The sequence below is a fragment of the Oryzias latipes genome, chromosome 2, assembly GCF_053564925.1.
Source record: "Oryzias latipes strain Hd-rR chromosome 2, Olatipes_Hd-rR_3.1".
NCBI lineage: Eukaryota > Metazoa > Chordata > Actinopteri > Beloniformes > Adrianichthyidae > Oryzias > Oryzias latipes.
In genome coordinates, this window is record NC_136238.1 from 47892178 (window position 1) to 47918107 (window position 25930).

General features: G+C 42.4%; 1 protein-coding gene across 3 annotated transcripts; it reads left to right on the forward strand.

The window, feature by feature from the left end:
• Nucleotides 1-428: 428 nt before the first annotated feature.
• Nucleotides 429-22035, forward strand: LOC144989356 (uncharacterized). 3 transcript variants are annotated; one of them, XM_078941643.1, is made up of 4 exons: nucleotides 429-951; nucleotides 4431-4496; nucleotides 14669-15151; nucleotides 17374-18213. In XM_078941643.1, exons 1-4 carry the CDS (start codon nucleotides 780-782, stop codon nucleotides 17379-17381), a joined length of 729 nt encoding a protein of 242 aa, XP_078797769.1. In that variant the 5' UTR covers nucleotides 429-779; the 3' UTR covers nucleotides 17382-18213. The 3 variants fall into 3 exon arrangements, 2 of the variants coding, with proteins under 2 accessions (XP_078797769.1, XP_078797765.1); XM_078941639.1 differs by lacking the exon at nucleotides 17374-18213 and adding an exon at nucleotides 18227-22035 and having other exon boundaries at nucleotides 430-951; XR_013653499.1 differs by lacking the exon at nucleotides 4431-4496 and adding an exon at nucleotides 18227-19966 and having other exon boundaries at nucleotides 432-951; nucleotides 14669-17543.
• Nucleotides 22036-25930: the final 3895 nt, after the last annotated feature.

A 25930-nucleotide genomic window follows, 5' to 3' on the forward strand; every position in this document is an offset into this window, starting at 1 on the left:
CTATTGTTTTTTCACTGTAATAAGAATTTCCAAATTATTGCTTGTCTTTATTATTAACTATACAGTTTATTGTTTATTTATAGTTGTAATTATTCTCTTTAGAAACAGATTTTTAGGATCTTTTTACTTGAAATTTTCTTTTTTTTGTTTTTGTTTACTTGTTTGCTTAATAAATTTCTTTATTCATGACTGTAGTTTAGAAATACAATAAACAAATGTGATCAGGTTTAGTTAGTCTCTGATGGGTTTTGTAGTCAAATCTGAATCTCTCAAAATGTTTCCTCGATTATTTGTTTTCTATTTTTATTTTATTTTTTATTTTTATTTCATGAAAAGTAAACTGTTTATTTTAAACTTTATTTGCCAGTCAAGTTAAAATGGCTTTTTTTTGCAACCATCGACATCATAATATGAGCGACAGACAACACTCACCACCAGGTGGTGGCGCTAAAGCACCATGACGCTGTTAGCCAAACAAAGAAGAAGAACAGCACGAGGCGCTAGCAGCGTTAGCTTGTTAGCAGGCTAGCAGCGTTAGCTTGTGTTGAGAGGTCGGTGGTGTTTTGTTGGGACGTTTGTGAGGTTTTTGGACAGAAAGGACGATACGTGGTTCGTGTGGGAACTCTCAGCATTTTCCAAAGTGTCGTAAATGAGTGAAGAAGTGTTGAACGGAAAGACAACGTGGATTGCTGTGATTGTGAGACTAGCAGATGATCGATCGGAGCTGAAGAGGACGGCGGTGTTTGTGGGAGTTGGAGCTGAAGATCGGAGCAGGAACCATGTCTTCCCTTCAGTCTCTGAGAGAGTTGATCAGCGAGCGACTAGCTGCTGCTGCTGAAGAAATCTGCAGACTCTGTGAAGGAACCATCGTCCAGTACGAGGAGGAGCTCTGTCGTCAGCGCAGACTGCTGGATGTCATCTGGAAACCACAGCTGCAGCTCCACCACATAGGTATGTATGTCACCTTCATCACACAGAGAAGACCTTTGAGCTTCATGCTTTTCTTTACTGCGGTCAAGTGAGCCGACATCTGTGGAAGTGTGGTCTCGCTAGCCGTCACTGACATTTAGCATGCCATTTACATCATAGTTTACGGTCCAAACTCAGTGAGCTGGAAAGACGGCATAAAGCGCTAATAATATCATCCATATCACAGTTACCCATCATCAAATAACATGGACTGTGCTCTGAAATCAAGAGGGTTATTTCAAGCCCTATATTGTTATTTGTTGTACAAATCTTTTCATTTGGATTACATGTCTGTTCATTCCATAATAAACTTCCAAAATAACATGTTTTGTCTGAAATATAATCTATCAGACAGATTCTAAAAGTGAGATTTAACATTGAAAGAGTGTTTTGTTGTTGAGCATGACATGGAATGGAATCAAACAGAAATGAAGAAACTCCACGTAAAATCACATCTGGTCCTGTCAACTCTTTCTAAAGTTGCTTCATTTAAGGTGATGCAAAAACTACACTGGATTATTGTTGGTGATGATGTTCATGATCATCTCAGCAAGTTTGAAGAAAAATGACTGGAGAAAAGTAAAAATATTGACATTACAAACTAATTTAGGCTCCTCATACATAGAGAATAACATGTGAACCATCCAAAATACCACTTCTTTCAAAGCCCCCCCCCCCCCCCCCCCCCACAAAATCCCCTGGCAGCTGCGTCAGAAATAAATACAATTACAACGTAGTATTCTTTATTAACAAATAACAGTAACAACTGACTACTACCTATCTAACTAATGAACTGTGTTGTAGATTGACCTAGGGCTGGGCGATATGGCCTAAAAATAAAATCTCCAATTTAATTTTTTTTTAATTCGATTTCCGATTTCCCCCCAATTTTTTTTTAACAAACGGCAGACAACTTAAAGGAAATGTTGCTTTTATTTTATCAAACCCAAGACAAATGTAACCCCCATTTCTGGGATGAATAATAAATAAATGAAAACACTCTTGGAATCAAAGTTAAGTATAAGACTTTTCTTCTTACTCCCTTTTGGACTCTTGTTTAAATAATTTTGTCTTCTTTTATATAATTTTTGTCTTGCTATTGTCTTATTTTGTTATTCTACACTTGTTTTCACTTCTCCAAAATAAAAAGGTTACTTCCTTAAAGTTCCAGCTGTGTTTAAGTATCACTTTGTAGTCTAGACTAAAGGAGACAAACATTCACCTTGACAGTAGCAGCATTTTCTAAAGGATTAACAATACAGCTCATATCTGAGGTCTAAGGTTTAAAATAAATTAATAAACCCCATGAGTCACGCCACCCACCCCCGCGACCGCCTCCTCCGAAAACAAAATCCTATGGCAGCCACGTCGCAAATGAATATACAAGTAATAATTACAACGCAGTATTCTTTATTAACAAATAAAAGTAACAACTAACTAACTAACTAACTAATGAACTAACTATACAGGCGTTGTAGAATGAGTATATGTGTGTGTGTCAGAGGACTGAGTGCGTGCCACGCGAGCGCGCGCGTGAGAGCCTTTGACTCCGATGGGCATAGGCAGCGTGGGGGGGGGGGGGGGGTCTCTTCCTCCACGTCTGTGGCAGTAAACCCAAACCAGTTCCATCAACAGATGATTTTATTCCTTTCTTGGGAACAAACTTGTCACTCTCACCGGTAGCCATGCTGTCGCTTGCTGCTTCGTGTGTCGATTGTCGCTTGTCGCCATGTGAAACTAATGCTACGGAAGCTCTGGGGAGCCAAAAATGCGCCATATAAAAACTCGATGTAGTTATTTTTTTAAATCGCCCTTAACAAAAAATTCGAATTAATTCATTTAATCAATTTATCGCCCAGGCCTAGATTGACTATGACTTTGTGAGCCCGGTGCGTCTTGTGTAGAACTAGGAGGAAGAAGCGCGCACACATGACGTGTGTTGGGGGGGCGTGTTGATTCTTCTGCTCTCTAGCTGCAGGCGAGCCTTCACCTGTGCTCTCTGGTACAGACATCTTCTCAGAATATTATTTATTGCCCAGTAATAAACAGACTGCAGACACTTTGTCACCTTTCTGGTAGCCATGAGGCCTGACAGCCATGAAGAACGCGGGGCAGGAGGCTCCACCTTTGTTTATACAGACATGTTAACTTTGCGCTGCACAAAATAGTTCCCAAACAAAACATGTAGTGATATTCATGGAAATCTAACAGCGTGTTCATGTTTGGTGTTACAGAGAGAGTGAGAACAGTGATATATATACCCCCCCTCCCAACACAAAATGCTCCCGGCCGTCCTCCGGACCTGCCTCGCCGGACAGCTCGGCCACCTCAGGGCTCCAGACTGCGACCAATTGGTTGCATTTTGAGACCAAAATTTGAGAGTGTGCGACTAAATTTTACATCCAGTCGCACATGTGCTACCGGTAAATTTGCCTCCCCCACCCTTCGTATTTTTAATAGAAGTATTTAGTAGAAGGGGCACGTCAATGATCAATGAAATAATCAATGAGACGCGAGCGCACACACACACAGGCAGACACACACACTCGCGCACATACTCATGAAATGCGAGCACACATTCGCGTGATGCCTAGGGGGAGGGGCCTAGAGATAATCGAGCGCGCGTAAACATCTGTGGGAAGGAAACGGAGACAAATATCATCACAACCTGATATGTGCGTCTGAGCTATGGGTAAGCAAACTATTGATTCGTTCTTCCGACCTGCGGCTGGTGTACCAGTGCCAGAGTGTACAGCAGGGGTCTCAAACTCGCGGCCCCCGAGATGATATTTTGCGGCCCCCGCCTTAATATGAATGTTCAATTTTAATTCGTCCCGCCAGTTTGTATGAAAGACACTTTTTCATTGTCGTGCGCGGAGCTGACCAACCAATCACAGTGGGGTAAATGACTCTTGGGGGCGGGACAATGACAGGGCTTGAAAGCAGGACACCTGACTGCCCCCTCCCTCCCCCGGAACACATTAAGGAGTTCCTTACTTTCCTTTAGAAGGTATTTTTTCGCTTGTAATTTTCTAAATACATGCAGTCCGTGCTGAACTTTTCTCTAGGTCCACCCTCCTCCCTCCACTCCTGTCTATCTGAAATCAAAAACTGGTTCACCTCAAAACTTCTCAAACTCAATAGCGATAAAACTGAGCTACTTCTAGTAGGTTCCAAATCCACCCTCTCCAAAGCCACAAGTATCACTCTGTCCATTGATTCATCTTCTGTGTCCCCCTCCCTTCAGGTAAAGAGTCTGGGTGTCATCCTAGATAGCTCCTTATCTTTTCAGTCACACATCAATAACATTACTCGGTCAGCCCATTTCCATCTACGTAACATTAATCGTCTACGCCAGGGGTGGCGAACAAGTTTGACACCAAGAGCCGAATTTTTTCATTGTGAGAGTCAAAGAGCCACACCACACCCTGACCTTTTCTCTGCCTTTCTCTGACACACAGGCGGTGAGGTTGATGCTGGAGAGGCACTGACTCCTCTGAAGTCTGATTTACATCAGTATTTAACTGGTAATTCTTTGTAACTCAACATTCCTCTTTTAATGACCCTTACACCAACAAATACACAAACATCTGGCAGAGCATCCTTCTGGTGTCTGAGTCATTCATATTCACAATAAACACAGTAAATACATTACATTTCAGATGTGTGGAGCATAAATTAATTTTAACTTCATTAGAATTTCTTGCCTTTACATGTTTTATATAAAATTGAATCACTGACTTTTTGCATCAAAAGCAAATAATATATTAAATGTTACTACATTGCAACTGTTGAGTTCATACTTCAGAGTAGTAATCAGCTGAATTACCATTGACCTGGCTGCGTTATTCCCTCCCCCCCTACACATTAAGAGCCCATTAACTTGAATACACACACATACAGCTAAACAGCCTTCAAGTCACTTCTGCAAACAGGTCCCTGACTTATGGTTTTACAATTGAGATTCCCCCCTTCCCATGAGTCTTAGGGGCTGAAGGCGGGGCTAACTCCCGGTAGCCTCTCTGATCAGTTCCTTTACGTGAGTGTCAGTCAGAACGGACTGATGCCTTGATTTCACGTGTTTCAATAAACAGGGACTGGAGGACACATATTGAGGAGAACGTGGACAGCAGTTGAGAGGAGCTCTTTTACACACAGGGAATTCTCCGTTCTCCAAAACGTAACAGGGCCTTCTTTTATCTTGGTCACGTCAAACCGAAACTTAACTCGGCAAAGACAGGAAAAAAGTGAGATGACACACAACGCATGCGAATTTCTTTTTGGCGATGCCAGTGGCAGTCATATCACGGTAAGTCGCGCTCAAAGTAGTCAGCAAAACCAAAGAGAAGACAAAAGCGAGATTTGACACAACACACGCAAAGAAATGTTTTGCAAACGCAAAAAACGTTTTTGAAAGCAAAAAAAGTTTTTGAAAGCAAAAAAAACAACAATTTTGAGCAAAAAACTTAGAAAGTTTTGTGTTCAACTTAGAAAGTTTTGTGTGCAACGTGGTGGCAGAAATTTCACTCCATATTCTTTCAGAGAGATTTCAGCTCAGTCAGCTCAGGTTCTCTCGCTGCCTCATCAAAGACGAGCAGGGATCTCAGGGAGTCAGTCTCTGCATTAAAGGATCCATGAGAAAAGTGATCTGCGGTCGTTTCAGTCCAGTTGCGCAAGCAGCGCCATGTTCTGCGCTTTATTCATTTGGATTGCAGCTTTCTGCTGTGAGCTCCACAGAGAAGGAAAGTGGGATGATTGCCGTTCTGAATGTGCGCTTTGAAAAGCTTCAACTTGTTAATAAAGGAGACAATTTGTGTCAGATGATCAGGAAGAGTTTTTAATATTTTCCGGGATGCGTTTTGTTCTTTTCTGCCATGAACTATTTTACTGCTTCCAGAAGCTCATAATCATAAACATCGTGACTCTCCATTCTGTTCAGTAAAAAAGTAAGAATCTTCCCTTTCACCACTTTGACCACGAGGGTAACTGTCTGCACGCACATCAAATCTGTATCTATGTGTTCCGGCAGTGGGAGTAACCTGCGCAAATGATTGGCGGTCACGTATGTGTCGGGAGCAGAATCAAACACACACACTGCCAAATTACTTTTATTATTAATTATTATTTATTTGTAATACCCTCTGGCGGTTTGAGTGTGGTTTAAGAGGGAAAAAAAATATGAAATGAGGCAAAGTATATAGAAAATATGATGAGACGCAAAGAGCCGCACGCTCATCGGCCAAGAACCGCATGCGGCTCGCGAGCCGCGTGTTCGCCACCCCTGGTCTACGCCCCTCCCTCACTGTCCCCTCTGCTTCTATCCTGGTCCACAGTCTGGTCACTTCCCGTTTAGACTACTGTAATTCTCTCCTCTTTGGTTTCCCACAAAAAACCCTCAATAAGCTTCAACTGGTCCAGAACTCAGCTGCCCGCATCATCTCCAGAACCCCCTCCTTCAGTCACATCACTCCAGTTCTCCACCAGCTGCACTGGCTCCCCATAACCTCAAGGATCCAATTCAAACTCCTCCTGTTCACCTTTAAGGCCCTCCATAACCTGGCTCCTCCTTATCTCTCCCACCTCCTTCATATCAAAACCCCCTCTCGTTCTCTTCGGTCCTCCTCCTCTGTTCAGCTCTCTGTCCCTCCGGCCCGACTCGTCACTATGGGAAGCAGAGCTTTCAGCTGCTCTGCTCCCAAACTCTGGAATTCCCTCCCTCCTGACCTCCGTAACATAGACTCTCTGCCTACTTTCAGATCTAAACTCAAAACCTCATCTGTTCATTTCTGCCTTCCCATCCTGATTCACTTTTAATTTTATTTATTATTTTTATTGTGCTTTTAATGTCTATTTTTAACCTTTGTTTTGTAAAGTGTCCTTGGGTTTTTTGAAAGGCGCTTTAAATAAAATGGATTATTACTATTATTATTAGGTCGCACAGAACCGGAGGAAAGTTTAGGGTTTTGGTTAAGCGCGCAGCGGCGTGTCACCCCCGACCACAAACGGTTTATGCACGGCTGTTAGGGCAGCTCACCGCTCCTGCGGGAGTCGGGTCAGCTGAGGAGAATAAATGTCCCTCACGTACATACGTGACAGCTAACGGGGCTTGAACTTTAAATATGTGTGAGTGACAAGATTTAGTTTTAGACACACTGAAAACACGTTGGGGAAAATGCAACGATAGACGTGTTTGAGATGAACCGGCACCTCGCCTGGATTGGACTGGGGAGACCAGGCGGGGGTGGGGGGGTGGGGGGGTGAGGTGAAGGCGAATGAAGGAGAACAGGAAGTTGGAGTTGTCCTTAACATTCAATTTAGTTTTAATATTCCTCTCCCCCTCAGTATAATTTGTGTTATTATATATTTTATGCTTATTTGAATGTTTTGTAATGTATTTAACCTTTTTTTAATCAATTGGTGTTTTATATTATTTTGATGGATCACTGTACTACAAAAACCACCAGGACACATGTCCCATAATGCATTGTTTTTTAGTCAGTAGGGCAGCTTTCAGTCAGTGCAGTACTAAATTTCCAGAAATATATTTCTCACACCAGGTGATCTGTGCAGCGTTGAGTCCACCTGGGTGATTTCAAACACGCTTATTGTGTCACCAACATACATTTCCATCAGTTTTCTTTACTTATTTGTACTGTCATGACAGCGATGCTGCTGTCAGTTTACCTTGTTGTTTAATCTTCAAAAGTGCAGAATAAAATGTGACACTGAATTAGAAACAGCACATTGTAATTTCTGCATCTATTATTAAAGTATTTATTAGTAATACAGTGGAAATTAGTAGATTCGGTTAGCATGTTGATTTACGGTATGCGCCCCTAAATTTTCTGGTTGTGCCCCTAAAATTTTCAGTTGGGGGCCACTGTGCTCCTAGTGAAAAAAGTTAGTCTGGAGCCCTGGTCATCCTCCGGACTCATCTTCTCAGCCTCGCTGGTGTGCCAGGCCCGGCCTCATAGGACTCTGCTGTTGCCTGTCACAGTTTGTCCTACGGGCCCCCTCAGGGGTTGACATAGCCCAGAAATTTGCACTGGCCCACAGGGGCCAGTAGTTTTTGAAAGTTACTGGCCCTGCCTGAAAGTTACTGGCCTGACACAGCGTGACCCGCCGCTCTGCAGGTGCTTGTAACTTTAGGGAGGTCCGGGGGCATGCCCCCCCCCCGAAAAATTTTAACATGGTGCAATTTGGTGCATTCTGGTGACATCTAGCACTTATTTATACATTTTTCAATGACTGAAAATAGAGCACATCAAACTTAAATCTGCTCTAGTCTGTTTCAGATGTTTTGAAGAGAGCACTGCAGTGTAGTAGTTAACACTAGTTAAGAAGTTTTCATGCTGAGTCTAATCACTGCTATTTCACATTTGTTCCTAATCAATAGTTAAGAAGTTTTATTGACTTTTCTGCTCTGACTGCCTTGAGGTTCTGCTTTTTGTTACTGTTGCAAAGTTACATTTACTTTTTAGTTACTTTAGTTACTTAATTAAATTAAATAATTGAAAAATTAAATAACATAAAATTACTGAGATCATTCAGCTAACTAGAAATACTTACTGCTTACAGTGTTGTAAAGAAAAACAAAATTAAGTAGTTTGACATTTTACTGCATTAGAGTCTGAAAGTCAGGTATTTGGAGTTGCCTTTGATTCTTTGACATTCAGCTTAAAGCTTAGTGGATACAGTTTCATCTTCAATGCATTCATTAAATATCTTGCTGTCCATACTACTAATTCCACCCATTACTCCATCTAATATATTCCTATCTATTCCTGCCATGTCTTCCACATCTCTGACATGCTTCAGTCTCTCTTCAGTGACGGTGTCGGATTTTAGATCATCGCGGTGAAAACCCACCAGGGGGCGTGCTGATCTTTGTGTCAGTTTCAATATATCTGCGTAAAATGTAAACCCACTGGCTTGTTCCTTCGTTGTTGCTGTTTAACATTGTTTTGTATTGAATTGTTACATTCAATAAAGTTTGAAGAAAAAAAAGTAGAGTGAGCGCGTGCCGCGTGGTGCTCGGCAGTGACAGCCGCCCACGCAGGTGGGAGACGAGGAGAAGAGTGATAAAAGGTTTCCCATAGAAACCCTTGAAGTCTGAACACAGGACTAGCAGAGAAAGTAAATTATGAAGACGAGGTAAATCTACACGTTTTCGCAAAATATACTTTATTGAAAAAGGTGAAAAATATATTAACCGTTAGATATTTTAGTGGCCCGAGCGGACAAGTGAAAAATAAAGTCTTGTGGTCCGTACTGCTCGAAAAACAGGACCGGGCCAGCGGACAAATGGCTATGTCGAGCCCTGCCCCTCCTCTTTGGTTGACTTTTGGAACCTCAGTGCGGTTCCTTGAGGGGGGGGGGGGGGGGGGGGGTACTGTCATGATTTGGGTTTCTTTTGTATTGGTTTTTCCTTTATATCTTGTTCTGTCATGTTTGAGTTCTGTTTCCTGTTTTACTTTGAAAGGTTTCCTGTTTTGTCATGTTTTTGAGTTTTACTTCATTTGTCCCAATCTGTCCTAAACATGTTCACCTGTGTCTTGTCTGCCCTGTCTGTATATAAGTCTTGTCCCTGCTGTCCATGTCTGTCTCCTGCCACGTCTTCAAGTTTTGCCCACAGTGAGTCTTGTTTTGTTTTACCCTGCTCTGCAGAGCCTTATGTTAATTAAACCCCTTGCCCTGGAACTGTTTGTCTCCCGCTAGGGTTGTGCCGATGGACGATACCATCGTCCATCGTGATGGAGAGACACCATCATGATGCCACGCCCCCGTCACGCTGCGAGTCAACCCCATAAGCCGCGGTTACATGTGCAAAATATCTTGATGGGATCAATGGTCGGATTAGAATCCAACCGTGTAGATGAGCCCAGAAAAACTTTTTCAGATTTTAAAAACATTCACATGGGTCACAGTTTCGGTCGGAATAAATCATTCGCTAATGCGCTGTAGTGTTTTTAAAAACCGGAAGTGAAACTTAGTTCCGCCGAGCGGCTACATACATAGATACGTCAGCTCGGTAATATACGAGATGATCTCCTAAACATGCTTTTATTAATGTTACGGTTATTATGAAGCGCCTGTTCGCGCATCATTTTAATTTTAATCCGTGTGATCAGAGCTTTGTCTGTTGAAAAACGGAGCTGGAAGCCAGGATTAGTAGTATGCTAACACGGGCTAACAACATTAGCATTAACATAAAATCCATGCGTGAAACCCTGCAATCTGCATCTTGGCTGTACGTAAATATGTGGGAATAACATCAGCCTTTATTTTGTCGGGACACGACTGGAAACACGAATGTTTGAACGGTTTCTAAGGACTGAGCGGCCTTTCTGCTTCGAAGCTTACACACTGCGTTAGCTAAACTAGCGCTCCGAGCTCTGCCCCGACACACTTTTACCGGGAGACCTGCTTCTCCTAAATTCCGGTTGCTCGTTCACATAGAGCTGCGGGACGGATCATAGTCCTAAGTCTCCCACACGTTACAAAGCATCCTTACTTCCCCTAACACACAAAACTCTAAGTCCGTCTGCTCTGCTAGAGACACGGTCGCTCACTCCACCGGTCTAATCAAATGCAGGACCGGATCACATCTTTTTCTATTTTGTTTATTTTATTTTTTTTAAGTCACTTCCCTCAGTTTAGACTGGATCATCGCAGATGTGTCATTATTTGGGAAATAAAATAAATAAAGTAATAAAGTAAAATGACGAATAGCAATTATATAAGAACGAAAAATTAAAAATACCCCCCCGACGATATCATCGTCCATCCCGATGGTTGACTGCAAACATCGTCAACTGCCAATTTAAGGGACATCGCCCAACCCTACCTCCCGCCTCTGCATTCTGGGTCCTTCCTGCTCACCAGCCTTCCCCACCTGACAACTTCCCCGCAAGACAGAAACTTCTTTTGTAGAAGGATGTGTGTGTGGCTCTTAACAGCGCAAGTGTGCGTGTTTAAGTAGAGTGCCCACATGCTTCTCTAAGAGACAGCAACAGCAGCGCGCGGGCGGGTGAGACGAGGAGAGAAGGAGAAGAGTGATAAAAGGTTTCCTATAGAAACCCTTGAAGTCTGAACACTGGACTAGCAGAGAAAGTAAATTATCAGCAAAGATGAATGTGTTTAATGTGTTTATTATAGCTCCAATCATGCAGCATATGCAAAACCCTAAAAAAAAAAAAACTTTAAAAAAAAGTGCGGTGGTCACAGCCCTACCAGAGAGCACAGGTGAAGTGCAGCTAGAGAGCGGTCCACTGCAGAAGAATTCGCACGCACCCCCAACACACATGTGTGCGCTCCTTCCTCGAGCCGCTGACACACACACATACTCATTCTACAACACCTATATCAGGGGTGTCAAACTCATTTTAACCGAGGGCCACATCAGCATAGGGGCTGTCCTCAAAGGGCCAGATATAACATATATATGTTACTAAATGTAATGAAAAATAAATGTAACTACTCCGGAGTGTTAAATAACTCATTTATTTATTTATTATAAATATTATATTATAACACCAACAGTTGCATAGAAACATGCTTGTTATTCTAGCATAAATCCTTTGACATTTGATTCTGTCAGGTTAGGTTATATGGACAGTGTTTAAGTCCTAATATTTAGTTGCTCAATCCGATATTTCAAGTCCAATTCTCCCTAGATATGAATAAATACACACCTATTTTTATTTTTTTATTTTGAGAAATTAAAATCTTTTATGCTCTCTCTCTCGGGTAGAGCCGTGACGGTGTCGGATTTTTGATCACCGCGGTGATGAACCACCAGGGGGAGCGGTGTCGCGGTTAAGCGCAGCCCCCCCCCAAAAAAAAAACCACACAAAATCCTCTGGCTGGCAGCCGTGTAGCGCACTTAAGACGGCGCGCTGCTTGTAAAGAAAATGAATACAATGGAAATAAATAATTAGAACGCAGTAAATTTGTTGTATTTCCTCGTGAGACGGGAACTTCTGTTGTAGAATGAGTTTGTGTGCTTCTGATAGCGCTCCTGTGTGTGCAAGGGAGCCACGTGCCACGTGCAGCGCAGGGGGCAGACAGTGAGAGGGCGTGCGACTAGAGAGAGAGACAGGTGTGGTGGGAGAAAAGGATAGAACAGTCTGAAAGAAAGAAGGAAAGTCTGAACACTGGACTAGCAGAAAAAGTAAATTATCAGCAAAGATGAATGTGTTTAATGTGTTTAAAAGTGGCGCAAGTCAAAACTCCAGGTTCATTATGGAATATATAAGGCGGAGTTGTACGCTTATAACCAGATCTTATGCAGAACAAGGGAAAGGTACTTCTCTGAAATAATTGGAAGTTGCAGCAGCAACTCTCGTATCCTGTTCACAACAGTTAACAGATTAACTAACCCTCCAACCCAGCTACCAATAGAATTGGTTTGTACACCTAAGTGTAATGAGTTTGCTGTATTTTTCAATGACAAGGTTCAGGGCATTAAAAAAGCCATCAACTCCACAACACATATAACTATCGAACGGCCACCTACTCACTCTAAGCTGACTCACTTTATACCTGTCACTGACCAAACTGTCCAAGAGACCATCACCCGTCTGAGCTCGTCTACATGCTGCCTTGATGTGTTACCCACTAGATTTCTAAAGTCTGTCTTGAACAGTGTGTTGCCATCAATTACTCAAATAGTTAACATGTCTCTTCAATCTGGAATATTTCCAGAGGCCTTAAAAACTGCAGTCATTAAACCCCTCCTGAAAAAGAGCGGTCTTGATCCCACTGTACTGAATAATTACAGACCTATCTCTAATCTGCCATTTTTAGGAAAAGTCCTTGAAAAAGTTGTCTACCAACAGCTCACTGACTTTCTCTTATTAAACAATTCGTTTGATGTTTTCCAGTCAGGTTTTAGACCCCATCATAGCACAGAAACTGCTCTTATCAAGGTAACCAATGACATCCGCCTGAACACTGATGATGGAAAAGTCTCTGTCTTAATCCTGCTAGACCTGAGCGCTGCCTTTGATACTGTTGATCATGGGATCCTTTTGCACAGACTCCAAGACTGGGTTGGCATCTCTGGATCTGCCCTAAGTTGGCTCAAGTCTTATCTAGAAGACAGGAAATATTTTGTTGAAATTGGGAGTTGTGTCTCAGACTACATGGGCTTGAATTGTGGTGTGCCCCAGGGATCGATCCTGGGACCCCTTCTGTTCAACCTCTACATGCTGCCACTAGGGCAGTTAATACGCAGTAATAACATATCTTATCACAACTATGCAGATGATACTCAGATCTATGTGTCACTGACAACAGGTGAATATGGGCCAGTGGATTCACTCAACCACTGCCTCCAACAGATCAGCGCGTGGATGCAGGACAACTTTCTCCAGCTAAACTCAGACAAGACCGAAGTTATTGTTTTTGGCCCACAGAAACAAAGAGAAATTGTCAGCAGCTACCTTCATTCTCTGTCTCTCAAACCCTCAAATCAAGTCAGAAATCTAGGGGTAATCATGGTCTCTGACCTGAACTTTAACAGCCATATCAAGTCAGTAACATCAACGGCATTTTATCATCTGAAAAACATTGCCAAAATCAAAAACATAATCTCAAAGCGAGACCTGGAGATACTTATCCATGCATTTGTCTCCAGTAGGTTAGACTACTGTAACGGCCTGCTCACCGGCCTCTCCAAACGAGCTGTAAAACAGCTTCAGTACATCCAGAATGCTGCTGCTCGAGTCCTGACCAGAACCAGGAAGTATGATCACATTAGTCCTGTGCTCAGGTCTTTGCACTGGCTCCCTGTACCTCAAAGAATAGACTTCAAAGCAGCTCTGCTTGTGTACAAGTCTCTCCATGGCCGAGCACCAAAGTACATCTCTGACATGTTAGTGCCATATGAACCATCTCGCACTCTGAGGACCTCAGGGACCGGCCTCCTGTTGATTCCCAGAGTCAGAACTAAACAAGGGGAATCAGCGTTTCAATATTCTGCAGCTAAAATCTGGAACAGCCTCCCTGAAGGCGTAAGACAGGCCTCTTCTGTGTTCATGTTCAAATCTAGACTTAAAACATTTCTGTTTAGCCGTGTATATGACTGAAAGGTCCTATCTGCACCTTTCTTTCCTTCCTTTCTTTTTAAATCTTTTTTTTTTTTTTTTTTTTTTTTTTTTAAAGTTAATTTTATGTTGATTATTTCTATGATGTATTGTGATTTTAATGCACTTTTCTGTTTTGTGAAGCACCTTGAATTACTTTGTGTACGAATTGTGCTATACAAATAAACTTGCCTTGCCTTGCCTTGCCTTGCCTAATGTGTTTATTATAATTCCAATCACGGACCATATGCTGAACTAAAAAAAGAAAAAAAAGTGCGGTGATGCGGTGATGAGGTCATCGTCACAGCCCTACTAGCGGGCCACATAAAATGACATGGCAGGCCACATTTCGCCCGCGGGCCTTGAGTTTGACACATGTGACCTATATAGTTAGTTAATTAGTTAGGTACATAGCAGTTACTGTTATTTGTTAATAAAGAATACTGCGTTGTAATTGTATTCATTTGGGACCAGGGGATATTGTGTTATTTTTATGGGGGGGAGGGGGCTGCGGTTAACCGCAACACTGCTGGTCTATCACCGCGTGACAGCTCTATCCAAAAGTCCTGGAAACGTATAAAAGGCTCCTTGCTGTGTTTGTGTCCCTGCAGGCCTCCCTCAGCATTGGATGACTGAAGAGGAAGATCAATGCAACCAGCAGAGGAACTTCAGAGTGGAACAGGAGGAACCAGAACCTCCACAGATTAAAGAGGAACAGGAGGAACCAGAACCTCCACAGATTGAAGAGGAACCAGAGGAACTCTGCATCAGTCAGGATGAAGATCAGCTTGATCTGAAGCAGGAGACTGATACCTTGATGGAGATTCCTACTTATGAAGAAGATGAGAACAGTGAAGCAGATCTAAACAATCAGCAGAGCTTTAATGTAACTGATAGTCAGGATGAAGAAGGAAACCAACATGAAGAATCAACATCAACTACAGATGAAGAGACAGAATCAACATCAACTACAGATGAAGAGACAGAATCAACATCAACTACAGATGAAGAGACAGACCCACAGAACAGAGATCAGAGGAAGAGAAGAGACAGAAGTCATGTCCAAAGTGTGGACAGCTCTCACATGTCAGCAGGTCAGTGTGACTCTGATGTTAGAAAAAATCACAAGAAGACAAATCTTGGTAAGAAATACAAACAATCTCAAAAAGAAGAGAGACTTTCCTCTATCAGGTCTGGTAAAAACTCAAGAATAATTACTAACCTGTCTGACTACATGGAAACAGGGTCTGATGGAAGATGTTATATCTGTAAAGAATGTGGTAAAAGCTTTTGTAACATTTCTCTGTTCGGAATTCATGCAAGAATCCATGCAGAAGATAAGAGATTTTCTTGTAAAGAATGTGATAAAAGTTTTAGTCGCAGATCTAGTCTCAAAACACACATGAGAATTCACACAGGAGAAAAGCCTTTTTCTTGTAAAGAATGTAATAAAAGTTTTAGTCATGTATGTAATCTCAAAAGACACATGAGAACTCATACAGGAGAAAAGCCTTTTTCTTGTAAAGAATGTAAAAAAAGTTTTATTCAAATATATCATCTCAAAGCACACATGAGAACTCACACAGGAGAAAAGCCTTTTTCATGTAAAGAATGTGAAAAAAGTTTTAGTGATGTGTCTAATCTCAAAACACACATGAGAATTCACACAGGAGAAAAGCCTTTTTCTTGTAAAGAATGTAATAAAAGTTTTAATCAAATATCTTCTCTCAAATCACACATGAGAACTCACACAGGAGAAAAGTTTTTTTCTTGTAAAGAATGTAAAAAAAGTTTTAGTCATGTATGTAATCTCAAAAGACACATGAGAACTCATACAGGAGAAAAGCCTTTTTCTTGTAAAGAATGTAAAAAAAGTTTTAGTCTAGTATCTAATCTCAAAAGACACAACTTGTAGGACTTTTTCTTGATAATGTAGAAACTTAGTGTATACTCTAAATTCGAAACTTTTCTTATAAGAGGTCGACCTCTCAACCTCTGTACCACAGCAGAAGGCTTTATTTTATAGGGGGAAAGGTTCTGTATCTCAGAAAAATTAAATATTAAAAAAAAAAAGCTTTTAATGCTTAAAACTGCTGGGGGAAAACCCCAATATTCCAATAAACTCCATAGCAACCTGAGTTGTCATTTCATGTACGTAGAGCCACAGGCTTATGGCCTCCACACCATATTGATGAAATAACTTCATCAGAGGGAGGCACAAGTGAGTATTAAATGCTTAGAAATGAATTTTTCTAAAATATAAAATAAAAAAACTTTAGTTGTTTTGATATATGATTTGCTACAGGAGGTCCTTTGTCCCAACAGCAGTTAGACTATAGAATGAGACAGTTCAGAACTGTTGAAACTGCTGCTGGATTTACTATTGAGTTATGACGTGTACTTTTATTTCCACTTTTATTACCATTTTAATTTTTACTGACTCTTTGTTTTTCAAACTGCTATATTTCTTGTTTGACTGCTGTAACAACTGAATTTCCCTCCAGGGATCAATAAAGTCTTGTCTCGTCTTATCCTGATTTTCTTGGACAGCTTTTTTTAGGTTTTCATCTTCTCTAAGCCACAATTATCAAAATCAAAAAAGAAAAGGATCAATACATTTCAATCTATGTTGTAAAACATTTCACAAAATGAATTATTTTAGGGGACTTCCGGTGTTGACGAATGGAGTAGACGCGTGTGTCCGAGCTCCCCGCTTTTATTAACTTCTACTAAGCCACCTAATTAACTAGATCAAAATTTGCCCTACAAGGACTAATTCAACGGCTTACCTAAGCAACCATGTCCAAAAAAAGCAGAAAAGACGAGCAGGAGAGGGAAGAAGCGGCTGGTGTTAGCGCATTCACTGCTGTGTTGATTGCTAAGCTAGCGGAAACGAAGTCCGAGCTGACACCTACGCAAGGTACGAGGCCAGACTGAGCACTGTTCAAGCCACAGTTGATGACCATACAGAGCGCATTACCCACTTGGAACAGTATGCCGACTCTACCAGCGTCGAGGTGACGGAAATGAAGACCGCGCTCTCAGCCATTGCGGCAGACAACGCTAAGCTAAAGGCTAAGCTAATTGATCTCTCGAAGGCCGGAGCCACTGCAACAACATCCGAATCTTTGGACTTCCCGAAAATATTGAAGGGTCTACACCAACAGCTTTTTTTTCACAGCTGCTTTTTGAAGTGCTTGGCGCTGACATTCTAGCATCTCCTCCGGAATTAGACCGTGCACACAGCTCACTAGCTGCTAAGCCAGGGCCCGCCGGTAAGCCACGGCACGTCGTGATATGCTTCCACCGATTTCAGACTCGTGAGCTGGTGGTGCGGACGGCTCGCAGACTTCGGGGCAATCTCTCCTACAAGGGCTCTCCTATCCATATCGTGGAGGATTACTGTCCGGAGGTTTTGGAGCAGCGCACCCAGTATCGAGATGTCATGAGGAAGCTTTACCAGCTGGGCCACAAGCCTGCTCTGAGGTACCCAGCTAAGCTGTTTGTCGTGATGGAGGTCGGCTCCAGGAAACATCTTCCCTCGGTGAAAGATGCTGCCGATTTTGCCTCTCGTCGCTGCCGAGATGATGCCGATCAGTCCCTTCCTAAATCTAACTAGTAACAATATGTGACCTGGTACTAGTTCCTTTTTGCCATGGACACACCTTTTTAACGGCTTATTTGCACTTTTAAAGAAAATGGTTTGTGCAATATTTCTGCCGAGAAAACTTGATCCTATATATTTTTTTTTTTTTTACCTTCTCAACCAAGTGGTGGTATAACCAAAGGTTGCTATTACTATTCACACTGCGATATTTTCCTAAGCTAGGTTTTTATTTTATTTTTTTATTATACATTTTTTTTTCATTTTAACTGTTTATTTATTCTTCTCTTAAGTTGCTACAATTAGTCTAGTTACACTTTTCTAAGGGTAATTTTGACTTCCGTTATTGGGACAATTATAATGTGCCTTTAAACTCGGGGATTTGGGGATTTTGGACTAAAGGGGGAAGTCCCGTTGTTAGGTGTTGACACCTTTGTGCAATGGACACTTGTTTCTTGTTTTTATGTATGTATGGGGATGTTCAGGCCAAGATTATTATGTTATTTTATTATTATTGGGTTATTTTTTCTTTTTTTTCCTCTCCTCTCTCTCTCGTTTTACTCAGATTTCCTTACAGAGACCAGCCTTGCCCTTCCGACCTAACATGTCTGCGCCCATCACTTTAATTACAGATCATGTTTGAGTTATGTCTTCTGTAAACATAAATAACAGATTCAGACTTATTTCTTGGAATGTGAAGGGGCTGGGGAATGCCACAAAACTGGGGCGCGTAATGACCCATTTAAATCGTCTCAAGGGAGATATTTATTTTCTCCAGGAAACTCACATGCTTAATAAGGAAGTTGTGCGACTTAAAAAGCATTGGGTGGGGGAAGTCTTTTACTCCACATTTAATTGCAGGGCCCGTGGTGCAGCTATGATTTTTCGTAAGGATCTTCCTTTTATCGCAGAAAAGTGGGACGACAGTGCTTTTATCACAAAGCTTTTTTCATCCTTTCCAGATCTCCAAAATCACTATATAATCATGGGTGGTGACTTTAATTTTGTGCAGGATCCGCAGCTTGATCGATCTTCTAACACTTCTGCCCCTCTTAATAGAGCAGCCAAAATGCTATCGACTCTCTCTCAACAGTTCGGTATTACTGACCCATGGAGGCATAAATTCCCAGGGGGAAAATCTTTTTCATTCTTCTCTCATGTTCATCGTACCTTTTCTCGTATTGACTAATTTCTTTTAGACGTACGACTTCTGTCTAATCTGGTTTCTGTCGACTATCACGGTATAGCCATATCAGACCATTCTCCGGTTTCTCTTGATCTGGCCATACTCTCCCAACCTCGCCCGTTGAACCCAGTGGCGGTTTTTGATATGGGCGATGTGGGCGGTCGCCCAGGGCGGCACTTCATAGGGGGCGGCATTTGCCGTGCCCGATGCGTAATATGCAACATACTATATTCAAAGAGGTAGCTTGAAGCTTTTAATTTGAAATTGCTCCAGCGGCCGACATTTAATGCTTTTATTCTGTCACATCAGACTCTTAATAATGTCTTCCTCCTGTTTCCTCTTCACACTTATGGTGCAAAAAAAAAAAAAAAAAAAGAATAATTCAGAGTGAAACAACGTAAAACAGGCACATGAAAAGGATTTAGGCAGAACAAACATCCGTTCTCAACCCAATTTGGACAAAAGCAGGCAATGGGGATTATTTCCCACAATTCTTTGCTCCGACACAGCAGACCTGATGCGCACGTGACCACCGCCCTCTGCTGCAAGACGCTTGCGGCCACACCTCTTTGCGGTAGTACATAAGTAAAAAAACTCGAGAGTGGAGCACAACTCGCCGGTGGCTGGCTGAATCACACTAACAGGTGATTGGGAGTCTTTTTCTATCTGACAATCAACTCTGAGCCGCAGCTGCGCCTCCCGTCATAGAGACGGAGCCGCGTGTGTCAGAGGGAAGGGGAAGGGGGGAGGGGTGGTGCGGGCAGACCATTTTTTATGGATTGAGTTTTTTTGGAGGATTTCTACTGTTGGTGTTGCACATTTAAGGAAATGCCAAATATTTTTGGGGTAATACCACTGATGAGTTCTATGATTTAGTCTTTAATATTTTATAAGACCTAAACATATTAATCACAGTAAGTTTTATTTTTTAGATCTAATCCCTCTGATATGTTTCACAAAGACACACACAGGACGTCACACATTGAGAAATTATTGCTAAAAATGAAGCAGGAGTCCAGCTCTAAAAAAAAATGCTCTAAAAAATGATGAAAGAGCAAAAAAATAGAATTATTTGATATGTAATTTCTTATTAATATTTCCAGGCTTTCTTTGTTTTGCCCTGCAGCATGTTCATATTTGCATAATTTTGAAAGAATATATTTCTATGGAGAACAAAATATTACAAGTTATTTAAGGTTTAACTTGAGTTATTCTGGATTAATGTTCCTGTTTTTATTTATATTTATGTTCAAAAAGTTCAGTTTAAAAGGTTTAAAAGTTTAGCTTTAGTGTGTTCAGTAAATGTTTATCTTCTTCGGCCCAAAACCTTAAGCGTGTTTTTAACTTAGGCCCCTGTGTGACTGAGTTTGACCCTCCTGTAATACGAGTCTAGAAAATTCATGCATTTTTTGAGTAAAATGGCTAAATAGAAGATAGGGAACACAACAGGATGTTGTCAAATTTTGTATGTGTGTGTGTGTGGGGGGGGGCGCTGGTGGGGTTACTCGCCCAGGGAGTAAGTTAGTGTAGAACCGCCACTGGTTGAACCAGTGGAGGTTCAATGCTGTCCTCCTAGCTGAAGAAGCCTATAAAGAGTTTATACAAGCACAACTAACTCTATTTTTTGAACTAAATGACCTGCCAGAAACAAATAGAAGTAGTCTCTGGGAGGCCTCTAAAGCACACATTAGAGGTCAACTAATTTCTTTTATTTCTAATAAGAGGAAAATGGAGTCTGCTCGTATAAATCTACTTTTGAACGACATCAAGAACACAGACCACTTATTAGCTGCTAGTTTTGATCCAGACCTGTATAAGAAACGACTCGCACTACAGACAGAGCTTGATCTTATCTCGACCACGGAGGTCAGAACGCTGCTACTCAAATTCAGACAACATTTCTATGAATCAGGTGACAAGGCGGGGAAGCTTCTTTCATACCAGGCAAGGGCTGAGGAATCTTCTAGGCTTATTCCAGCAGTATTATCTCCAAGGGGTGCGATGATCACAGACCCAGTTAGTGTAAACGAGGCATTTGCGAAGTTCTACTCGACTATTTTACAAGCCCGAAGGATGAGGGAGGGCTTGCCCTGCCAGTCTTCAGATTTTACTATTGGGCAGCAAATATCCAGAAACTTCTTTTCTGGATGAATGACAACAATGATACCACTTCAAGCTGGATTCAGCTGGAAGGTAAATCTTCCGAATTTTGTCTACGCTCAATACTGTGTTCGCAGCTTCCCCTTCCCAGTGTCCATATCTGCCCAGTGGTGTCCACTTCTTTGAAAATCTGGAGTCAATTCAGGAAACAGTTCGGCCTTATAAATCCTACAGTCCTCACATCAGTCTACAAAAACTGTAGATTCGAACCGTCCAAAACCGATCTGTCATTCAAACTATGGCACAGGAATGGGATTAAGTCAATTTCTGACTTGTATGCAAACAATGATTTCTCCTCATTTGAACAATTGTCAAAGAAATATGCCCTCCCAAATCAACATCTCTTCCGTTTCTCCCAGATCAGGGACTATGTTAAAAAACTGTTTCCTCATTTTCCAAATCGCCCCCCAGAAACTCTACTAGATGTTCTTCTCTCCAAAGACCCTTTTGTTAATGGCTGCATTTCAAGTCTTTACAAGTCAATTTGGACAGCATCTTTAAAGCCATCCAATACTGTCAAAGCTGCATGGGAAGACAGTCTTAACCTTAACATGACAGAACAACAATGGAGGTCAGCATTGTCTCTTGTCCATTTGTCCTCTATTTGCGCTCGCCATAGATTGATTCAGTGCAAGATTGTTTACAGGGTCCATTATACCAACGCCAGACTGGCCAAAATGAATCCTTCTATTAGTGATTGTTACGACCCTTGTCATATTTGTGTATGTTTTTTATTTGTATTTAATGCTTTGTATATGGAGAGTTTGTGTAGGGGGGTGAAAGTACTTTTGTATGTGTGTAGGTTCTGTTCTTTTTTTTCAGGTGACCTGGATGGCTGCACTAAGGCCTTGTGGCTGCCCATGATTGGAGGACAAGTGACTGGTGTTGCTGCTCAGGATTGGAGGGAGGATGATTGATGGCGGCACATGATTGGAGGATGAGACTTTATAACCCTGGCATCTCCACTGCCCCAATTGGGGGGGGAGAAAGAAATATTTAGCTGGAGGTTTTGTCTGTCTGTACTCGCCCCCCCCCCCCCCCCCCCCCCCCCCCCCCCCCCCATTGACAAATCTGTGTGAGGCCCTTTGGCTGTGTAGACTCTTTTGGTGGAGCTTAGCTTATTGGTAATTTGTATCAGGATTTTCTTTTGTTGTTATTTGTAGAGCAGTAGGGGTGAACTGCCATTTTGTTTGACTGTTTTTCTCCTGTTTTGGTTGAGGTTCAGGGAGACAGGTCAGACTCTGTCATTTATTTTTACTTTGGTTTCTGGAAGGTCAGATAGAGCATTTGACATTTGAGTTAGTTCTGTTTTGTTTATTATTTTGGCCTGTGTTCACCCTGAAGTTTGATGCTCCTTTTTCTTTCCTTTTGTCACCTTTACATGTAGGACAATAAACCCTTATTTGTACGGAAATTGGTTTTGGCAGCTTTATTAAAATAGGTGGGTTTTGTTTTAGGGCTTACCTTTTGCATTTTTGGGTCATTTTTCTTATTTGATTCATCTTTATGTTTTGCCCCCACACCCCTAGACCTAGGGTGCATAACAGTGATGCCTGCAGCAGATGCCATCTCTCTCCTGCCAATCATGCCCATGTGTTTTGGTCATGCCCAGTGCTCGCGGCACTTTGGACAGATGTATTTGATGCATTGTCGAGAGCCTACAGACATACCGTCACACCAAATCCCATGTCGGCAATATTTGGTCTTCCCCCAACTTCACAGGCTGATCCTGCTGAACTGGAAGCTCCCCCGTCCCCCTTCGCGTGTTTACTGGCTCCGTGAGGTGCTTTATAATCTCAAACTTGAGAGACTCAGGAACTCACTTCAAGGCTCGCTCAGGGCGTTTCATGAGACCTGGAGCCCTTTCCTACAATATATGGACTCCTTGACATTTCAGTCAAGGAACAAACAGTCACAGCTGTTACTCTGGTTTTCTCACTTACGAATATTTATTTAGTTACCCTTTTTTTTATTTTATTATTTATTTATTTATTTTTTCCCCATTTATTTCTTTTCTTTTCTTTTTTCTCTGTGTTGGACTTGGCCGCTTTACACATTGCCTTTTTCTGGACGTTTCGTTATACACTCTGTATGTCTGTTCAATATAAAAAATGTTCAATAAAAAAAGTTATTAAAAAAATGAATTATTTTAGATGTACCTGTTAATAGAAATGAGTTGTTTTGAATTATTAGAGTTAACATCTAGTAGAGTTAACACATAGTAGAGTTAAAATCTAGTAGAGATAGATATGGTTAAGATTTTATCTATTAAAATCTGGGCCCTTGGCTACGGGGTACTGGCTTCCTGGGCCTGGCGGCCCTCTCCACACAGGGAGAGGGATCCCTGAGCTTTCTGGCAAGACCAAGAGCCGGGGATCACATCCCACCTGAGCCGGGGGTGTCCGTGTCCCTGTGGTGTGGGATCGGATCTTTGCCCCTGAGTGCTGGGCCTCGCCAAATTTCCAACTGTGGCCGAGCCTGGTCGGGCCATGATTACAACACTTCTTGTGGACCCCCTCTTCTCCTGGGTGCCTTCCTCCTGGGTGGGGGTGGCTGGCCCCTGCCTTGCTCTTTCTTAGACCAGCCGTGGGCCGGGGTGGGTGGCTGCCTGGAATGCGGGGCGGGTCTCCCTTGGGGGGTCCTGGCTCGTACCTGGGGTTAGGACGGGGGAATGCCCAATACTCCTGGGTAGTGATGAGGTGCTTGTCTGGGGCTGCGGGCACTCTTCTGGGGTGGCGCCCTGCAGTGGGCCCTCCCGGAACGGCTTGGGGGCTGCTTTCCGTCCAGGGAATCAGTGCAGCTGACGTGTGAAAACTTAGATAATTTAGTCAAAAGCCTTGCAGCAGCGTTCTGGAAAACCTGGAGCCGTTCTCAAGATTTATTGCTCAAACATGTAGAATAGAATAGAATAGAATGCCTTTATTGTCACTGTACACATGTACAATTCACATCACACACACATGCAGTGAAATTAAAGCCGCTCACTATTCAGTGCAAACATACAAGAGAGAAAAAACTCGCAGAATAATATAGTAATAAAATAAAATAATTTCTCAAAATGAAGGGCACAATTTACAAATTACAAACTACAAAAGAACAAAATCTACAATAGAAATTTCTGCAGAGAGGTAGTTATGACAGACACAGAAGAAACCTGCTGTGTCCATGAATGCAGAGATATATTGCACTTAATGTATTGCACATGATGGGATGGTATTGCACATATTGGGATGGTTTTTACATGATGGGATGTGCATAGTGAGAGAGAGAGACATGGGGGTGGAGCTGTCAGTGACCGTGCATGTGGGAGTTCAGGATGGTTATGGCTTTTGGGAAAAAACTGTTTTTAAGGCGGTTTGTCCTCGATCTGATGCACCTGTAGCGCCTTCCTGAGGGCAACAGGTCAAACAGTCCAGAGCCAGGGTGGGAACTGTCTTTTATGATCTTCCCCGCTCTGCCTAGACAACGGGAGGAATAGATGTCCGACAGGGAGGGGAGAGGGGAGCCGATGATCCTCTGAGCTGCTTTGACTACCCTCTGCAGTCTCTCCCTGTCCGCCATGGTGCAGCTGCCGTACCACGCTGTAATGCAGTACGTCAGAAGGCTTTCAATGGATGAGCGGTAGAAGGTTGTCAGCAGGCTGGGGTCCAGATTGTGCTTCCTGAGGACCCGCAGAAAGTGGAGTCTCTGCTGAGCCTTCTTGATGACCTCTGTGATATTTTCTGTCCAGGAGATGTGAAGATGGAGTTGCAGTAATCAAGACGAGATGAAATAAAAGCGTGGATGAGCATCTCCATCTCAGAACGCAACACAATTGGACTCATTTTTTCAATGTTTTTAAGATAATAAAGACTAAAACGTACAAGTGACCCGACATGGGATTCGAGGGATAAAACCGGGTCTGGGGTTACCCTGAGGTTCCTAACAGACGGTTTGATAGAGGAAGCAAGTGGACCGAACCACTGGACTATCTGGGGGGAACTGTCAGGAGCACAGACTAGGACCTCAGTTTTGGGCTTCATTGAGTTGAAGAAAAGTATTATTCATTCAACTCTTGACTGAATCCAGACACCAGCGTAAAATCTGTATTTTAAAAACATCCCGCGGTTTAAAAGTCTGTCCAGGAGGACATAACGGTCAACAGTGTCAAAGGCTGTGGTCAAGTCCAGTAGCAATAGCACAGAGGATTTTCCTGCATCAGGATGTCATTAGTGACTCTGAGAAGGGCTGTTTCAGTGGAGAGAGCTCTGAAAACCTGTCTGAAACTGCTCAAAAGTGCCATGACTAGGGCTGTGACGATAACCGCATCACTGCGGTGACAAGGTCATCACCGCATCACTGCACTTCTTTCTTTTTTTAGTTCAGCATATGGTGCGTGATTGGAACTATAATAAACACATTAAACGCATTCATCTTTGCTGATAATTTACTTTTTCTGCTAGTCCTGTGTTCAGACTTAACTTCTTTCTATCAGAATATTCTCTCCTTCTCTCCAACCGTGCCTGTCATTGTCTCTCATAGGCGCCGCGCGCTCTCACTGTCTGCCTCTGCGCTGCACGTGGCTCCTCTTACTCTCACACACAGGCGGCGCTTTCAGAAGCACATCCTCATTCTACAACAGAAGTTTCCGTCTCGTGAGGAAATACGACAAATTAACTGCATTCTAATTATTATTTTTCATTGCATTCATTTCCATTACAAGCTGCGTGCGTTCTTAAGTGCGCGACACGGCCGCCCGCCGGAGGATTTTGTGTTGGGGGGGCGGGGGGGTATTACTGTTCTCAGTCACTCTGTAACACCAAACATGAACGCGCGCTGTTAAAGTGCGATGAAAATCACTACATGTTGCCTCGCATGCAGCTAGACAGCTGTCCGCTGCAGAAGGATCAACAGGCATCCCCAACACACGTGTGTGCGCGTCTC